General features: G+C 47.8%; 1 protein-coding gene across 4 annotated transcripts in view; it reads left to right on the forward strand.

Annotated features, from left to right (window-relative positions):
* Window positions 1-5,335, forward strand: part of ST6GAL2 (ST6 beta-galactoside alpha-2,6-sialyltransferase 2) — a 72,792-nt gene extending 67,457 nt beyond the window's left edge. For 3 of the 4 annotated variants that reach the window (XM_082357335.1, XM_082357334.1, XM_082357336.1), the window contains exon 6: window positions 549-5,335. In XM_082357335.1, coding sequence (XP_082213461.1) covers window positions 549-802 — 254 coding nt within the window. In that variant the 3' untranslated portion in view covers window positions 803-5,335. The remainder of the gene's footprint in view (window positions 1-548) is intronic. The other variant, XR_014234917.1, reaches the window with a different exon arrangement.
* Window positions 5,336-14,241: the final 8,906 nt, after the last annotated feature.

Consider the following 14,241-nt stretch of genomic DNA (forward strand, 5'->3'; position numbering starts at 1 on the left):
TAAGTTTGATCACTTTGTCTTTTCTTCTCTCATTCCTGGGCCCCCAGTGGTCAACTGGACAAGTGAATGTTTAATAGCATCATGTCTTAACACGCCCCCAGCCCCCAAACTGCACACATGCCACTCACTGGAAGTTAGAGCCACAAGGTGAAGCCGACAAGGAAGGGGGCACAGAGCAGGAATCTCCTGCCCCGACCGTGCCCCTCCACCCCCGGCCCTTCAAAGACGTCCCCCACCTCGTTACCTTACCTTTAAAAAAAGCAAGAAAGCAGGTCTTATAGTCATTCAACAAGCATGGGCCCCCAACTCTCCACCAGATACTGTGCTCGCCACTAGTGACAGAAAGATGGATGGGGCCCAGCCCTAACCCTCAGATCCTCTGCTGTCTGGTGGGAAAGACAGACTGTAAACAGACAGTTCCACAGACGTCACGGTCAGAAGGGCAGAGAGATGCGCAGACAGGGAAAACATGAGCGCAGAATCCGGCTGCAGCGCGAGGGCTGACGTACCCCCTCCCGAGTCGCTCACAGCTCTGGTCTCTCCCGCAGGCATCCTGCTCATGATGAGCTTATGCGGCGAGGTGCACGTGTACGAGTACATCCCGTCCGTGCGGCAGACGGACCTGTGCCACTACCACGAGCCCTACTACGACGCGGCCTGCACGCTGGGTGCCTACCACCCGCTGCTCTACGAGAAGCTGCTGGTGCAGCGGCTCAACACGGGCGCCCAGGGCGACCTGCACCGCAAGGGCAAGGTCGTGCTGCCCGGGCTGCGGGCCGTGCGCTGCCCGCCAGGAGCCTGAGGGGCTGGCCGGGCTCCGAGTCCCGGAGATGCTGGAAGGTGCCCTGGAGGTGGCGCGGCCTTCGGTCGCCAGCTGTGACTTCGTGGTGGCCACGGGGCTCCTTCCCTTTCTAAGCCATTGAGTATTAACGACTGCTTTGAATATAGAAATGGAACTCAAAGAAATAAACTAGAAAGTTGCAAAAAACTTTTGTAAAGAATAGCTAGAAAAAAAGCAAATGTATAACAAGTGGGTAAATAGCTCCAAAATGCTAGTCTTCTCTTTCCTAGGGCTGGTTTCAGCAGCAGGTGTCAGGGATACACCTGATGGATGACACAGTTTGTACCTGGGAGCACCCATGCTGAGGGACAGTACATGTCCCATCGACTGTGCCACTTGTACGTGCACTTGTCATGAAAGAGCCTAGAGTTGATGACGAACGTCTGCATTAGCGCCCAGGCACGTTTACACTACCAGCGGAACCCGCGGTATATCCTTCGAGGGGTTTCTAGCCCTCGGCATCCCCATCTCTGCTCCCAGCTGCCACCGAAGGCTTTGCTCTTTGTGTATCAGACACATTTCTAAAACCATAAAGCCTTCCTCCTGAGCAGTCCAAGAAAAAGCCAACCCGGAAGAGCAGCACAGGGGAAGCACTTTGTTTTCCTGCAACTTGACTAGGAATGCCCCCAGGCGGACAGGAACATCCCTGGCAGGTGAATGCAAAATCGGGGGCTGCAGGGTAGCCCAGGGCAGGACGGCCCCGGGCCGCAGCTTTCCTGGCCTCCTGACCCGCCAGCCCTCCCCACAGCCTTCGTAACCACAGGCGCTGACGATTAGGACACCCCGGGGATGTGGGCCGTGGCGTCCAGCCTCTCGCTTTACCCTGGGCTTCTGGGGATGCACACCTGTCTCTCATGCTTTTTTCTTGCAGGTTAATATCAGCTATTGGGATCCTGACGGTGATACACTGATTCTTCCTACAGACAGATGTTTAGGAAGCCCACCCTTGTTTTCCCAGACCTGTTTTATGTCAGCAACATAACAAAGCCATGTAATTAAATACAGTTGTGTGAAAGCATCGCTCTTTAACAAACAGGAAAATAAGTATGAATATGTGCTTCAGAGGGAGAGGCAGCGAAAGATTGTCATCCCAGCGTGTTAGCTGTATCAGTTGGTTTTGTTGTAATCTCAACTTTTGTCACTGATACATCAAAAAAAAATTTTTTTTTTTGGCTGTAAATGTAGTGAAACAGAAACATTTTGGAATACCTTAGTCAAACATGCAATTTCAATCTATAACTAAAACCTATCTCAGTGGTACAGTTAAGACTTCTTGGCCATGACAATAGCAGCTTAATTAAATATGTTCTCCTTCGCAGTTGTGTGAACGTCAGGAGAGTTTACTGCACAAGGTTTTGTGTTCCGGGATTGGTTTTTTTCCTGAGCAAGAGTGGCTGTTTGGTTGGTCTACTCAGCAGATATTGGGTTGGGTCCCAAGCATCTCCTACAGCTTATTGTTATAGTGAAGGAGGGTGTCATTGAAAAACTTTAGTCATGACAATATCCACTAGAAGCCCACTTTGAGAGCTTTGCTTCCGGATCTGTGAGAAGGGATGGGAATTCTGTTCAGCGCATTGGCTTACGTCTGAGCAGATGTGGCCAGGCCACTTTCCTTCCTGGTTTCCTGAAAGAGCGTGCTCCTGTCCGGTGTCCGGTGAGTAACATTTTGGTGACTCTGGGCGCTGGGAAGTGGCTGATACGGGGTGAGCGGTCCAGCCACCCTGGTCCCCCCCCCGGACCCTCCAGGCTCTGCCTTCAGAGGCCCATGACACTGAAGTTTCTGTAATAATCTTCCTACTGGATTTCCCTACCGGCCTCCTTATGTCCAGGACAGCCCCCTCTGGTGGCATGAGATCATGGGTGTAAGAAAATTTACTGGGGGTCAATGTAAATATTCAAGTTCAAAAGCCCCAGAAAACACTGCAAAGAGCTTTTAAGTATTGATACCCTTTATTGTGACACATGTACTTTTAAAACGTACTTTCAGTGTCACCGAGGTTATAAGATTGAAGACAGTAAAGAAAATTTAATTAAAAGTTTTGGATTTATCATGGCCTTAAAGACCCTTGGGAACCAAGGTCTGCTAAACATTGAGAAAATGGGGTACACGTATTACTACAACGTGGGCTGGGCATTCTTCTATTTAAAAGTTTAAATTGTTTAACTCCTTAAAAGTATTCGGAGGTTTTAGTTGATGTGCCGCTGCTTCTAGTATGAATGAAATCGGCCCTAAGAGGCAGTGTTTCCCAGACATTGATGAAGCCCTCAAGTGCCACGACGGCAATAAACACCCGGCCTTCCGTGGAGCAGTTACAGGGAACGGCGCCCAGCTGCATTTCTTCCAGGCTTCGCCTCTTCCAGACCCTTCACCCTCTGCTGAGGAGGGACGTTTGATAAACCGAAGCCATTAGGTGGCCCTTTTCTTCACTCTCAGGACTGAAGGAGGTCACGTTGCTTTACATCTCGAGGTAACTGCACTTGATCTTTTGTTGCTGCTATTGTCACAATGAAACCAACACGGACCAAGAATAACAGCTCACCTGCATCCAGGTCCTTCCCCAGGCACAAGCGGAAGGTCTAACAGGTGTGGCACCCTCACTGTCCCCAGGGACGCCAGCGCTGGTCCTGTGTGTCGCCTTACAGGGCACAGGGCCCGCGGGTTGGCAGGTAGGAGTTGCAAGTAAGCATCCTGCCCCCTCAGGGCCCGCGAGGGGCTTAGGCTCATCTTTCGGTCCCGGGGTCTACCCTCGTCTGCGGGACGCAGGGCTCAAGGAACCTCGGCCCCATCCTCCCCATGTGTCCCTCGCCCTCGGCCGGCAGCCGGACCTTTAATCCACCCTGGGCTCCCCAGTAATCCTCTGTCATGGTAGTCTTAGCACTTGCACAAAGCAATGCTGAAATAAGCGTTAGCCTCTTCCAAATTGGGAAATGAAATCAAGTGTTTAAAGCCGCCCCGGGTTACTCTGTTACATGATCACGAGCCGGTTCGTTCTGGTGGAACAGATTAATACCTGATGTTGTGGGTTGACCCTTCCGGGCAGGACCACTTACAATCACTGAATTAATTAGGTCCCATCTGGCTGCGGCAGTGGGATCGGGCTCACGTGAGTAATGGTAGGTGATGGAGGAATTTCGTGCGCACAAATGGCATAATGAAAGCTCTCTCTCTCCAGCCTTTTTCTTAGAGATCAAGGCACTGGGCGTGGTTGAGACTGGTGGCCAAAGTGACCTGGTCTCATTGCTGCTTAGCTGTGGGAAGAAATGGAGCCAGGAGGTGGGGTGACTATCGAGAAACACGTGACTGAATGCACAGGCCAGATAGGGTCTGCATATATTCACTAAGGTTGTCTGTGTCGGCTTCCCACTTTCTGATCCTTTAGGACTCTTGCCCAATGGTTCCACAGCTGATGAGGGCAGCTGCATGTAGAAATTCAGTGCTTAGGGAAAGTGTACCTGAGTTCAAACTCGTGCTTTGTACTCCAGATATTTCCTTTGTGAAATTATTCTGCATGTTTCTGTCTCTCGGGCATTATTTTACACAATTGGTAAATTATTTTACACAATTGGTAAATGAAAGGTATTTATCTTTCAAGGAAATAAACTGTAAGTTCTGATTCTTGCTTTATTAAGTGAATGAAGCCTTTTTAGTAAGAAGAAATCCAACAAATTAGCTTGGGCTAATGGAATTTAAAGAATTAAAGATATTGATATAGTTCTTACTCTTGTTATAAAAAGTGTGCATGTAGATATAGTTATATAATTGTATATATACGTATCTACACACATGGTTGCTTTTATATTGTCTTTTTTCATCAAACTTTATTTCTGAAACCTTTACAATAAATTTTGTTTTAATTATGCAAACACCAATTTTTTACGAGAAGTAAGCCAATGTTACATATCCTTCTGTCAAACAGAAATCCAGTCTTCCCACGCACTCGTATTTCACACATTCTGGCTACGTTAAAAAGTCTGGCAGAAAAATTAAAAAGGTGCTCTGAGGGTAGAACTATGACCTGAAGGTTGTATCATTGCCAGAAGTCTAATTGAACTCTGACCTTTGATGGGTAATTGATCTACAGCTCATGGCTTTTGCAAGATTAGGGGAAGAAACACTTATTTGGTTCTATGGAAAATAGTCTTCTTACTTGGTAGGTTTCACACAAATTAACTGCATTGCAACTGTTAAAACCTAACATTTATGATACCACACAGCCTGTTTTACTCTAGATAAAAATCCTTATGAAGTTTTTCCAGTGGAAACCAGTGAACTTTTTTAACAGCTTTGGCAATTTTTTTGTATGATAATTTTTAAAATTGAGATGTGTACTCTTCAAATGAATTAAGGCTTGAGGTTTTCCAGGAGTCACCTTTTAAAAGTGTTTGTACACATTTTAACACTTTGATATTTTCTAGTTTGGTTTTGTATATTTTTACGTGTACACAGTGTACAGGCTTTTTTCTTGTAAATAAAACGCTTTCATTTGTCTAGAAGTTTCTCTGTTTTAATTTGTAGAAGTTGCACAAAATAGTGAGCCACCCCTAGAAAAAAAAATGGCACAAAGTTGAGACCTAATTGGAAGACTGTAAAAAAAAGTAATACCAGCAGGCCTTCAAACTCTGAGCGTGGACACAGCCCGGCCTGAAACAGAGGTCGGGTCAGTTTTCCTCACCCAAGGGTTCACTGCCAGACCAGGAGAAAGGCCACGGCGAAATCCAGCAGAAAAGGCAAAGTTAGGCTAACAGGTCCTGATGTTGACTTGGTAGGCCAGCATTTTGAGTAACTTATTGCCTTGAGGGACGCTGCCAGCGTGACAGAGCTCTTAGTCTTAGAGAATATAAAGAAGTTATTAGAGGGAAGACTCACCCACTACCATGTCACATTAGCCCTGGTATTTTCACACTTGCCACGTGAAGGGAAATCAGTTAATTAGGCTCCTAGAAGGAAATTCCCAGAGGTTTGTTGTTTCCGGTTAGAATGTGAAGAATCCTTGAAGGGGAGCGTCCAGGGTTCTGTGTGAGGGAGGATGTGAGCAGCTGGGGAGCCGGGGGCCCTAAACCCCCTCTGCAGGACGTGCTGGCTCCGAGGGGACACCCACACCTTGGCTTGCCATCATTTTTCTTTCCCCGCAAGCTGCAAGATGCCTGCTTCCAGGTAATTAAAATGCAGGCCGGATTCACAAGGACCGAAGATGGGGCCCTGGAAGGATGCCGGGATGCGGCAGCCCGGGACCGAGGTGTGTGCACAGGAGACGTGGCAGCAAACAGAGGAGCAGGGGGGCTGAGTACCTCTGCCTGAGGCTGGCGACGCGTCGGGGTGACGGCCCTGGGCGCTCCGTGCTGTGCTCACGAAACCCCCGGTGCACAGAATCCAGCAGGAGGGAGGCCCTCCGGCAGCAAGCCTCCGCTGACCCCTCATCCGAGCAGGGCTTGGCAAACGGTGGCCACCGCCTCCTTTTGTCAATAAAGTTTTATTGGGCCGCAGCCACGCTCGTGTGTTGACATCCTGGCCATGGCTGCGCCAGACAAAGAGTCAGGCAGTTGCAACAGAGACCGTACAGCCGCCAAGCCTAAAATATTTATTATCTGGTCCTTTACGGAAAGGATCTGCGGAGCCCCGATTGTAAGTACAGTATATGAGACTAGTTAGGCAAGCCTTGTGGCAGATGCCGGGTAGGTGGTCCTCACAAACCACTTTGTAAGGTAGGTATAATATTAGCTTCAGGAAAGCTGGGGTCAGCGAGGTTAATTCATCAGCCTGCAATCCCACAGCCAGGAAATGACAGAGCCCGGCCTGCGGTCCCCGTCTGACTCAAAGCCCCCACTTGCAACCCTTATGTCAGGCTTTTTATTTTATTTTATTTTATTTTTATTTTATGTTAGAGTATAGTGTTGTGTTAGTTTCAGGTGTACAGCAATGAGATTCGGTTATAAATATACATATATCCATTCTTTTCCGGATTCTTTTCCCATATAGGTTACTACAGATGTTTGCTTAGCGCCCCCTGTGCTCTCCAGCAGGTCCTTGTGGACGGGCTTCTTAAAGCAGCCTCTCCCTGAGGTGCTGCTCTGCTTCTCAGATACCCCACGGACCCAGCTCTGGGAGGCTCATTATACTCTGAATATTTTGAGAAATTGTGCTTTGAAATTTATGGAGCAAACAGAGTTCTCTAAATCCCCAGAACACTAACAGGTATCTGAACAGCATGTGTCAAGGGCAATTTCTATCTTGTGATCAGAAGCCAGTCTCTGTGTTTGTCACAGCCCAGTGGAAGGAGGAGGTCTGATGTGCATGGAGAAAAGCCAGCACAGGGGAATGGCACCCATCAAGTCCACTCCCAGCTCCTGTCCTAACTACACAGTGTCATGCTGGAGGAGCAGACTTGGAAAATGAGACACGAGGTGTGAAATGATCACAAAAGTCAAAGGGACAGAAAAATCAATGACTTTGAAAATACATCCTCTCCTGTCACGGCTGCCTTGCTGGCACCCAGGAGGGTGGAGGAGAAAGAAGGTTAGAAGAGCCGCGTGGCCCTCGTCCGCTTTAACGCAATGCTGGCACGAAGGGATGGGGGATCGTTCTCATCTACGAAGCCGGTTGGAAGGAGCCCAGCAGGGCACTGGCAAACCCGGAGGAGACATTCGGAGGCCTTGGCGGCCACGCTGGGCCCCAGGAGAAGAAGAGCCAGCAGAGATGGTACAGCCGCTGCCTCTCTTTAGGGACCAGAGAGGCTGACTCGGAGCTCATCCAGAATAACGGGCAGGCAGGGGGACCTGGACAGCTGTCATCTAACTACACCCCAAGTAGGTAGAAGAAATGTGACTCGGGAGGGGAGGGGAGAGATCAGCTAGGAGTTTGGGATGAACAGATACACACTACTATATGTAAACTAGATAACCAACAAGGACCTACTGGAGAGCACAGGGAACTATATTCAATATCTTGTAATAACCTATAATGGAAAAGAATCTGAAGAAGAATATATACATATAACTGAGTCACTTTGCTCTACACCTGGAACTAACACAACATTGCAAACTAATTATTCTTCCCATTTAAAAATGGTTACAACAAAAAGAAATGTAACTTTATTTTCTCCATAACTAAACTTAATTTCTGTCTTGAATCCCCTTCTCAACACAAGGTGAAAACTACCATTTTTCATCTAATCTAAGACATCATTCAGCATGAGATGCACCTGTCTTTTGTGAACCACTACAAACAAAAATGCTGTCATTAAACTAGTGGACCCTTCAGTGTGTGCTGTGAACACAGTAGCCACACGCCACTGGAGGATACGGAACAGCTGAGTCTCATCAGAACTGAGACGTGGAGTGTAACATAACACCCTGGATCTCTAAGACTTAGCGTGAAAAGATGAATGTAAAATATCTCAGTCATTTTGTTATATTGATACGTTGAAATGAAATTTGAGATAGAAGGGGTATTCGTGATTCCGAGAGACTGGAAGGCAGAATAACTTAATAAAAATTAGAAAGCTGGTCCATGACAGGAGCAAGATCTAATCCAAGCAGCTGGTTCCACAGCCCTTACTCACTTTGCTGCGATGCTTCAGTGTCACCGGCTGCTTGAAGGAGGCCACTAGGACACCACTGAGCTGCCAGGCCCACTAGACCACCATACTTAACGGTCGTCATGAGACAAATAATCAGAATCTGAAAACCAGCCACTCTCACCCTTCCCCAAGGAAAAAGAAATCTGGAAAAAGGAATCAGCACTGAACCTGGCGCTGAACACCCAGTGTGTAGCAGATTCTGGCCCAGTGTGATCCCATGAATCCTCAACAACACCCTTGCGAGGGATCGTCACCCCCATTTGGTACACAAGGAAACTGAGGCCCCAGGAGCCTTGGACTGGACGGAGCTCATCGTGACACAGCAGGGTCTGAGTTCAGGTCCTCTCAACCCAAAGTCTGTAATTGTTTCACCTAACCTTTCTGTCTAAGGAACAAAATGAATTCCAAGGATAAACACTGGGGCTTGCCCTATGCCGAAGACATGGGGACATCCGCCATGAATTCATAGTATTTCCAAGGAAATGTCCTTCACTCTTCTACAACCCAACTTTGCTGACACACCATCGAGTACAAAGCCTCAGGGAATTCCACACAGCTATGAAAACCATGGCTAAAAAGACAATAAGATAGGAGAAAGTGCATGGTATGATGTTAAGGTCAACAAATAGGATAGAAACTGTATATTAAAATGTCTTTCTCATGTATGTACACATACATACGCATGTATTACTTACACATTTATATACATATGCACATATATGAGCCATACGTAAATACACAGATGACTTAAAAATATTTTAATATGCCAAAATAATTAGAACAAGCGATTATCTCTGCATGGTGGGAAAATGGGTGGTTTATATCTTATGATCTTACTTATCTTAATTGTACTTCATTTTACACATTTTTAAAAGATCTATTGAATATAATTACGAAAAGCAAATTTTAAAAATACTTAGGAGGTCTTGTGCTCTAGTGGGAAGAGATGGGCTTTGACAGCGTGGCTGGTCAGAGAAGAAAATCCATGTCCTGCTTTGTGTTTATTCAATTATGTGATCCAGGTATGACAGGGGATCAGAGCCCCCCAGATATTCGCAGCACTACAGGCTAGCTCATCACCCAGCACCCAGCAATGTCACCACCAACTGCAATCAAACCCTGTGGCAAGCACCTGGGGTCACATTATTGATTAGAAAGGCAAAGTCAGTGCCTGCTTCCTGTGCTAGCTATGCGAACTTGTGTACATTACTTGTTCTCTCTGAAGTTCCGTTTCCTCATGTGCAAAATATGTGCAAGAGGTAATAACAGTGCCTACTCACTGAGTTATGGCAGTGATTAATTTAGGCAGTGAATGTAAATTATTTATCACAGAGCCTGACACCTAGTGAAGTTGTTGCTGGTGTTATTGTTATTTTTATATTTTGATCTCCTCAGTCTAATATATCTAAATAATTACTAGAAGAGAACATTCACGGATGCTAAACATTGCAGACGGTTGCTTTCTCAGGGACGTTTCATCTGCTTAAATTTTTTAGGTAAAATAAAACTATGTCTTTGTGGTGATGATTTGTTTTCAAGGCTCTCTAAACAAAACTCGGCAGGAATCCTCTTTCATGAAATAAGAAAGCCCAGGTCCCTATGTTTGGGATTCTTTTTTTCTTGTCTCTGTCCTTCTGTCCCCACACGAGGGTCAGCACCTGCTGTCAGGACGCCTGCGGTTTATTGCCCCAAGGGAGCTGTTACTCATCCCGCAATGATTCTGGTGAGCACACACACAAACTCTCACTAAACGGAATAAAGCAGCAACGAGTGTTGTAAACAGCTCGGTTCCTATTTGTTTTCTCTTCTTCACAGCTTTCTGCCCTCTTTGAACGTTCGCACTGTTGGTGTATCAGTCATCTGTCGCTGCAAAGCAAGCTATAATGGCTCTAAACAGGAGCCGTGTGCTGTTCCTCCCACTGCGAGGGTCCGTCGGGCAGTTCCTCTGCTGGCTTCTGGGTGGCCTCCCGGGCTACGTGCAGCTGTGGAGTCACCCAGGCTGGACGGTCCATCTCATTCCCACATAGGACGGATGGGGACGGGGGAGGGGCAGTGAAGGAGGGATGGTGTGGGTGTTTGGGGTTAGCAGATGCAAAGTATTACATATAGAATGGAGAAACAACAAGGTCCTACTGTACAGCACAGGGAACTATATCCAATATCCTGTGATAAACCATAATGGATGGGCTTCCCTGGTGGCGCAGTGGTTAAGAATCCGCCTGCCAATGCAGGGGACACAGGTTCGAGCCCTGGTCTGGGAAGATCCCACATGCCGCGGAGCAACTAAGCCTGTGCGCCACGACTACTGAAGCCTGCGCGCCTAGAGCCCATGCTCCGCAACAAGAGAAGCCGCCTCAATGAGAAGCCTGCACACTGCAAGAAAAGAGTAGCCCCCGCTCTCTCTCAACTAGAGAAAGCCCGCACACAGCAACGAAGACCCAACACAGCCAAAAAATACATAAATAAAAAAAAAAAAAAAAAAAAAAGACTAAGATGATAAATTAAAAAAAAACAACCATAATGGAAAAGAATATGAAAAAGAATGTGTGTGTGTGTATATATATATATATATATATATATATATATATATATATAACTGAGTCACTTTGCTGTACAGCAGAAGTTAATAAAACGTTCTAAATCAACTATACTTCAATTAAAAAATGCCACAGTTTGGGCTTCCCTGGTGGCACAGTGGTTGAGAATCTGCCTGCCAATGCAGGGAACACGGGTTCGAGCCCTGGTCTGGGAAGATCCCACATGCCACGGAGCAACTAGGCCCGTGAGCCACAACTACTGAACCTGCGCGTCTGGAGCCTGTGCTCCGCGACAAGAGAGGCCGTGACAGTGAGAGGCCCGCGTACCGTGATGAAGCGTGGCCCCCGCTTGCCGCAACTAGAGAAAGCCCTCGCACAGAAACGAAGACCCAACACAGCCAAAAATAAATAGATAAATTTTAAAAAAAAAGAAAAACTTTAAAAAAAAAATGCCACAGTTTATAACGATAGGTGATAGACTATTAAATTTGCTGGGAGGCATTATTTATACTGTTTATGAAATGTGTCTCAGTTAAGAGCATTAGCCTTGGATTCATTTTCAATCATTTTACTCTTAACTGTACTCTTAAAAAAATTCCTGAATAAAATACGGGTTTTTGCCACTCACAATGGAGAGGGAACATATCAGAGAAGAAAAGGAAAATAACCATCAGCATTGAACAGACCAGAAATTGTACGTGGGTGCCTGTGTGAAGCATTCATACAAAAAATAAGTATTGGGCATGTCCTGTGCACCAGGTATTATACTATCTGCCAGGGCATTCGGAGGAGAGAAACACAAAGTCTCCGTTCTCTGGAGATCTCACAGAAGAGCTATAAATAAGTGTCAACAAATAGAACACTCTTCCTTGTTCTCTCGCTCCCATGACACCCGCACTGGTCAACACCGTGAAGCCAGGAAAAGCAAGAGGACACAGTGACGGAGAGTGATGTGCTTGGTCACCCCCCAGGGTCTGTCAGGAGGAGAGACAGGCTGGCAGATGGAAAGCGCGGGTCCCTGCTCTTAGGGACACCCTCCCTGGAGGAGTGGGATCGCGGTACCTGAGGACTTTCCATTGGGAAGTGCGGTCCATGCGGGGTTCCATGCCAGTGCAGTAGAGGATGGAGCGCCCGGCCAGGTGGGTGCCCAGGTGACCACTGTGGGGCTCCCGTTAGCACAGGTGGCGCCCCCAGCTCTAGGGCGAGTGTCCTGCAAGGGTCCCTGACCTCTAGAAGCTTACAGTCCAGGGAAATAACAGAACAACAAAATGTCCAGTTAGAGAGCGTGCGAGTGATTCAGCATCCAAACCACAGAGACTCTGGGTCTGTTGTGTGGACCCTGCACCTTGTGCACACCTGCTCCGACACCAGCAGCGTGTCAGCGGGTAAACCACATAAGCTCCCAGGGGTCTCTTTCTCTGTACAGTCAGGCTACAGGAACAGCACCGACATTTGGGGTGGTGATGCTCAGTGAACCAGCCTCGGGGGGAGCCCGGGGGGAGCCCAGAAGGCGCCCGGCCAGGTGCTCAGCCAGGTGTGTCCCAGCAAGCTAAGCCAGGCTGCTGAGGCCCGCCACCAGCCCTCCAGGCAACAGTCCCCTAAACGGTCCTCACTTCCCGATGCAGACGCAGAGGGAAGGGGGTGGGTTTCAGAGGGGCAGTGGTGGCCGGGTCTGCACCTGCATACGGAGGGCATCGTGACCTCTCCCTGTGAGTAGGGCTGTAGGGGTGGGGGCTGGTCCTCCCCGGGTGTGGCTGTCCCCTCGGCCATCCTCTGAGACTGGTGACAAAGCGATACCCCAGGACGGTTTATTTTTTCTCAAATAAAAGACTCCCGATTCCTTCGCCTGAAAACTGCTCTGCAGCAGCAGCCCAGTTGAATTAAAGGCGTCTCAGGGCTTCATTTAAAGAGAGAATAAGGGCTTCCCTGGTGGCGCAGTGGTTAAGAATCTGCCTGCCAATGCAGGGGACACGGGTTCGAGTCCTGGTCCGGGAAGATCCCACATGCCACGGAGCAACTAAGCCCGTGCGCCACAACTGCTGAGCCTGCGCTCTAGAGCCGGCGAGCCACAGCTACTGAGCCCACGTGCCACAACTACTGAAGCCCGCGCGCCTGGAGCCTGTGCTCCGCAACAAGAGAAGCCACCGCAATGAGAAGCCCGCACACCGCAATGAAGAGCAGCCCCCGCTCGCTGCAGCTAGAGAAAGCCGGCACGCAGCAAAAAAGACCCAATGCAGCCAAAAATAAATAAATTAAATAATTTTTTTAAATAAATAAAATAAAGAATCAGCTTATGTTTTTTAAAAAAAAAGAAGGAAAGAAAAGAAATGCTCCTAAGTAGCCGAGAAAACATCCAGTGAAGACGGCGAGGAGGACCCGGGGACACCCGGTGGCCACACCCAGGGACCCCAGGCAGCCCAGCACCGTCTCTGGGAAGCCTGATGCCTTTCCACCAGGCTTGCATTCATTCATTCATTCACCCACTCACTCGTCCATTCATCTGTGGGATAATGAATGGACACTGAGGCATTCTGCCACACTTCGGGGGCACAGACATGAATTAGACAATCACTGTCTGTCTTGGGGGTTAGGGAATATCCCGGCTCCAGTCTCCTACAAATCTGCCCACCTCTCTCACGAGGCCAGTTATAAGTTCCGTCTTTATTATTCCTCCGGTAATAATTTTTGTAAGTTAACACGTCTTTTCATTTTTCTTGGATCTACTCAACAGACATTTCAGATACTAACTTGAGTAACTTTTTAGGGGATCGTATCCAGTCTCAGAGCCTGAAATGCTCTCCAAATACCAACAACTCCCAAACTGATTCTTCAGCACTTGGATTCTGGGCTCGTGTGTCTCCTGACATGTCTTTTTTTTTTTTTTTTTTTTTTTTTGGCTGCACCTCATCTTGCAGGATCTTAGTTCCCTGACTCAGGATTGAACCCGGGCCCTCGGCAGGCAGTGAAAGTGCGGAGTCCTAACCACTGGACCACGAGGGAATTCCCCTGACATGTCTTCTTGAATGGACCTCAGAGTTAACATATCTGAAGCTGATCTCAGTCTTTTTCCCCCAAACCCCCCGCAGACCCCCATCTTGATGAATACAGTCTCCTTTCTTCTATTTGTCCGACAAAATCATCTTTCTCTCACTTCCCATGTTCAACGCCTCCGCAAATGTTGTCGGTCTCCTAACTTCGTCAGGTCCTGACCATCCCCACAGGTCTAAGCCACCTCTCTCTCTCCTGAGGAATATTCCAGGAGCCTTCTAACTGGTCTCCCTGCTTT

Source organism: Balaenoptera borealis (assembly GCF_965194805.1).
Source record: "Balaenoptera borealis genome assembly, chromosome: 15".
Classification (NCBI taxonomy): domain Eukaryota; kingdom Metazoa; phylum Chordata; class Mammalia; order Artiodactyla; family Balaenopteridae; genus Balaenoptera; species Balaenoptera borealis.